General features: G+C 37.6%; 1 protein-coding gene across 1 annotated transcript; it reads right to left on the bottom strand.

Moving 5' to 3' along the window:
* Positions 1 to 816: 816 nt before the first annotated feature.
* On the bottom strand, positions 817 to 3799 carry LOC144715838 (scarecrow-like transcription factor 11 (SCL11)). Its single transcript, XM_078590845.1, has 5 exons — positions 3655 to 3799; positions 3440 to 3543; positions 1885 to 1966; positions 1752 to 1807; positions 817 to 1194 (listed from the first exon to the last, which is right to left on the bottom strand). The coding sequence occupies exons 1-5, from the start codon at positions 3694 to 3696 to the stop codon at positions 930 to 932; spliced, it is 549 nt and encodes a 182-aa protein (XP_078446971.1). The 5' UTR covers positions 3697 to 3799; the 3' UTR covers positions 817 to 929.
* Between the last annotated feature and the right edge of the window lie 589 nt (positions 3800 to 4388).

Here is a 4388-nt window from a genome sequence, read left to right as displayed (position 1 = left end):
CCAGACTTGGACGACAGACAGGACGGGCGAATTTTGTCCCGTCCGACGTCCACAGTAAGTTTCGGAATGAAGGACGGGACATTTTTTCGTCCAACTATAAAAAAACCATCCCGTCCAGACAGACTGGGACGGTTTTTTGTCCCGCCCAGTCCTCCCGGGACAAATTTTCGTCCCAATTCGTCCTGGACGGAAAAAAACCATTTTATATTTTTTATATATTAATATGGATTTTTTTCAAGTTTTTTAAGGAATTACTGAGGAGATAGAACGCAAAGGGATATGTGTACAATTATTTCTGAGTGGCATCCATTTGCACACACATAAAAATACAGGGACTTTAATATAAATTGTCATTGCGAGGCCACTTGGCAACATCTCAACCAACGGATGTGAATCCGGCGGTTTTCCATCCAGATTCGTCCGTCCATCGTCCGCGACCTCCGGACAGACGGTTTTTTCGTCCCACAGGACGAAAACCATCCTGTCTGGTGGTCCCCGGGACAAATTTTCATCCCAAAATTGGTCTGTATCCTTGGACGGGACGGTTTTTTTGTCCGGGGACTAAAAAATCATCCCGTCCACGTCCCTGAACTATAGTTCCATATGTCAAATTCTGAGTGGCTTAGTGCACTGCCTCGTCCCAGATTTGAGATGGGACGAGAATGTTGTCGATGGGACAGGACGTAGACGAAAATATTTGGGGCAGGATGACCACTGGACAATTTGGACAAACTTCCAAAGATTGGACGTCGGAGGGGACGATCTTCGTCCCGTCCTTCGTCCATATCCTGGACGATCGTGCACTATATCTCCAACTAATGAAAAATAATAATTTTGAATGATGGGTCATCATATCTCCTTCATCCAGCGAGACCCATTGAAAATAAAACACAATAGAGACAGATAAGAGTGTACAGTCCACGGTATGGTCAGCAGCGCTTGGTTTGTGGCTTGGGAGGTCTGAGGACGTTCCAATCGATCTTTTTTTCTTTTTTTTGCTGTTTTCGGGATGCTTTCTGGTTATTAACCGACGTGGCCTGCGCACTTCCCTCTCTACGCTGGCCTTTGCGAAGTTGCTGAGCTGGACAATCTCCAAGGTCCACGTCAGCTTGCCCGCGCTTTAAGCTTCGAGACTCGATCTTCCCTGGGCTCCCCAAAATCATGTCCCCAGATGGATCCGCAATTCCATTTTCTCTGAAAATTTTGAGTAAACGCTCAAAGTAATTCATTGTACAGATCAGGAAAAAATTAAATACTCGGACCAAAATGGGAGAGAAGATAAGATAGTAATTAATTTATTACCAAGAAAGGAAGATTGAAAATGAAAACTCACTAAAGAGGACGAAAAGAGTGTCGAGATTAATCATTTGAAATTTATTATGCATGACTGAATAACAAAATAAACTAGCGACAATGAGCACTTTGATATTAGATGGGAACAAATGATATGAAAATCATGAAAGAGGAGGAATCCGTGCTCCTCCAAAATATTAATCGCCAAAGAAAGACAGCTGAGGTGACATTTTATGAATAAAAGCTCGAAATTATTTACTATACATAAATAGTAGAAATCAAGAAAACGTAATTTCTAGGGTCCAAATACAGGGAGGATATCATAATAGTATTTATAATGCATAAATAAATAATGAAAAGAAAAGCCGAAAATTATGCAATAGTAACCCGCATGCATCTTCATCGTCTTGATGAAGTTAAAAGTGCCAAATTTTAGAGAGATGAACAAGGGCTTAAACCTTGTCGACGATGTCCCATTCTGGCTCGGCAAAGCTGAAGAAGTTTGATACATTCTCTGAAATATAAGGTATAGATTTAGGGGCGCGGAAGAGTTGCGAAGAAATATAAATTGAAAATTGTTGTCCAACTTACGTCAACAGCAGGATTGAAGCACTGGAAAGACATTCTTCCCTTTGATTCACTTGGATGAGGATTTCCTTCAGTAATCACTATGCTGCAAATTAACCGACCATCAGAGGGACCAATGAAGCTTGTGCGACCAATGACTATTTCAACGACAAACATTTCTAGGAAAGATTAAAACTTATCTGGATAAAGCTCTTATTTCCAGAGTTTTTAAGTAAGTGTATGACAAGTTTCATAATTTACATCAAGAACAAGATACTTCGGATCAATCTCATATATACATAATCTTCGATTATTATGCACGACAGGAAATGCTTACTTTAGAAGGTGGGACACTTTTCTTTTTCTCTAAGTTATATAGATATATATATATATATATATATATATATATATATATATATATATATATATTGAAGAAATTCTTATCTAAGTTATATGCTTTGAGGTTATTTAGAGAAGTCTATTTACAGTGTCACCAACTCATACCGGATCTGGTTAACGGGTCTACAATTAGCTCTTTTCCTAAACCGAACAAGAGACGGAAAATGTTTGTTTATTCATCTCTCTTTCTCACTCTACATCGATTGCCCAGTTTCTTCACTTCCCCATCCAACCATCTCCCAATGAGGATTTAATCTCAGATTGAGGTCTTGCAATAAGAATTCGCTGAACCTACTATGAATCCAGCAAAGAAACGGCACAAACACAAGATAAACTGAAGAGAAGTAAGAAGATGAAAAGAAAGATCTCCGAAATTATGGGCTGCCTTCAATGCTTTGACTGAGAAGAAGACACTTATTCCTCTTTTCAGGCATGGATATTTTCATCATGAAGCTAGAAGATGTTGGTTTTAACATCTCCAGAATTTTTTTTTGAAGATCTCCAAGCTTCATAAAGCTTTACATGAAAATCTCCAAGCCGATTTCTAACTTGAAGCATGCGCAAGAATAAGTTGGAGAGCATTGTTGATGATTGGGCAAATGCACAATTCATGAGACCGCAAAACTAAAACTGGAAACGAAGAAACACGAATATTATCATCATGAAAAAAAGAGCTTAGCGACGCAGAAGATTTTAGAAGACAGGAAAGGAACCAACAGCACTTCATCAAGTTTTCTCCATTAGGTTGCATCATAAACGGGGTATATACGAAGAGACCCAGAGAAAGATGAGCGCAGGCAGATACATCGAGAGATACAACCAAATAATAAGATAGTAAATTATTCATGTTTCACATTGCGAAGTAATTCTATCGTTCTCTCTCTCTTAAAATGGGATACAATTTGAAGATGTACAGTTTACCTGTTTCTTTATCAACTGCCCTTAAATTTACTTCCATTACAGGATATCCTCTAACTTCAGCGAAAAAAATCCCGTCACTAACTAGGGTATTTGAATAGAATAGTAACGACGCATAGAAGGAAATAGGCAAGCAAGATTTTCGTTTTAACACCTTATTTGATTCGACAGTTTAATGGCTCATCCTGATAGACTTTCAAGCCCAAAGAAATTCTAGTTCAATTCCAAACTACAAAAAAAACTTAATTTTTCGGAGACGTACCACTTCCCGCTGACGGAAGCGACCGATTTGAATCCATCCTCTACTTTCAGTTCGGTCTCGTCCTCTGGAGGCTTCTCCTCTTTCGGAACAGATCTCTGCATGAACTGGAGATGGGGAGGGGAAAACAAGGAACGGGTTTTCAGAAAAAAAAAACTTTTAGGGAAAGTAAATCAAAAAAGGAACAAAGAAATATTCCCCGAACTCAATCAAATCACCTTCAAATTCTTCAGCGTACTTGACAACTCGCGCTTCGCCATTGCCAACGTCGCGATCAACCTCAACTTACAACTGCCTCTTCTTCCTCGAGTCGTCGCTGGCCTTTATCTAGGTTTTATAGCAGGGAGTCTCGAGATGATTCGATCGATCGGATCGACCCTCTGGTCGATCGAATTTTCGCAGACTTGGTGCGAAAATTCGATCTCATCAAACCCGCTGTGCGAGGTGCGGTGCGAATCTGCGCGGAAAATCTCTCAGTTGAGTGAAAATTGTCACTAAATTTGACCTGAACTAAAATTAAAATTAACTATTATTATTTACAGAATAAAAATTTATTTAAAATATTTAATGAGTATCAGCTATCACAAAGACACCAATTTTTAATTATTTATTTTTATAAATTTGACAACTAGTTTATAATTAGTGACATAACTTACACAAGCTAATGATGTACTATTAAAATTTTTATTACCATAAGATGTTACGTAGACATGAGTTGTTTTATAATAGCCTTATAAGTTTTAATTACTTTATAATTAGTGAAATCTGCAAATTTAAAGATAATAAAAAATATTTTATACAAGCAAATATTCGTTATTATTTTATACAAGACAATAACTTTACAATTATTGACATATTTTACACAATCTAATAATGTACTATTAATATTTCTATTACCATAAGATGTTACATAGACACGAATTATTTTATAGTAGCCTTATAAGTTTGAAAA

Source organism: Wolffia australiana, chromosome 19, assembly GCF_029677425.1.
Source record: "Wolffia australiana isolate 7733 chromosome 19, ASM2967742v1".
Taxonomy (NCBI): Eukaryota; Viridiplantae; Streptophyta; class Magnoliopsida; order Alismatales; family Araceae; genus Wolffia; species Wolffia australiana.
The sequence above is the reverse complement of the archived record's forward strand: the minus strand, read 5'-3'. Positions and strand labels throughout refer to the sequence as shown.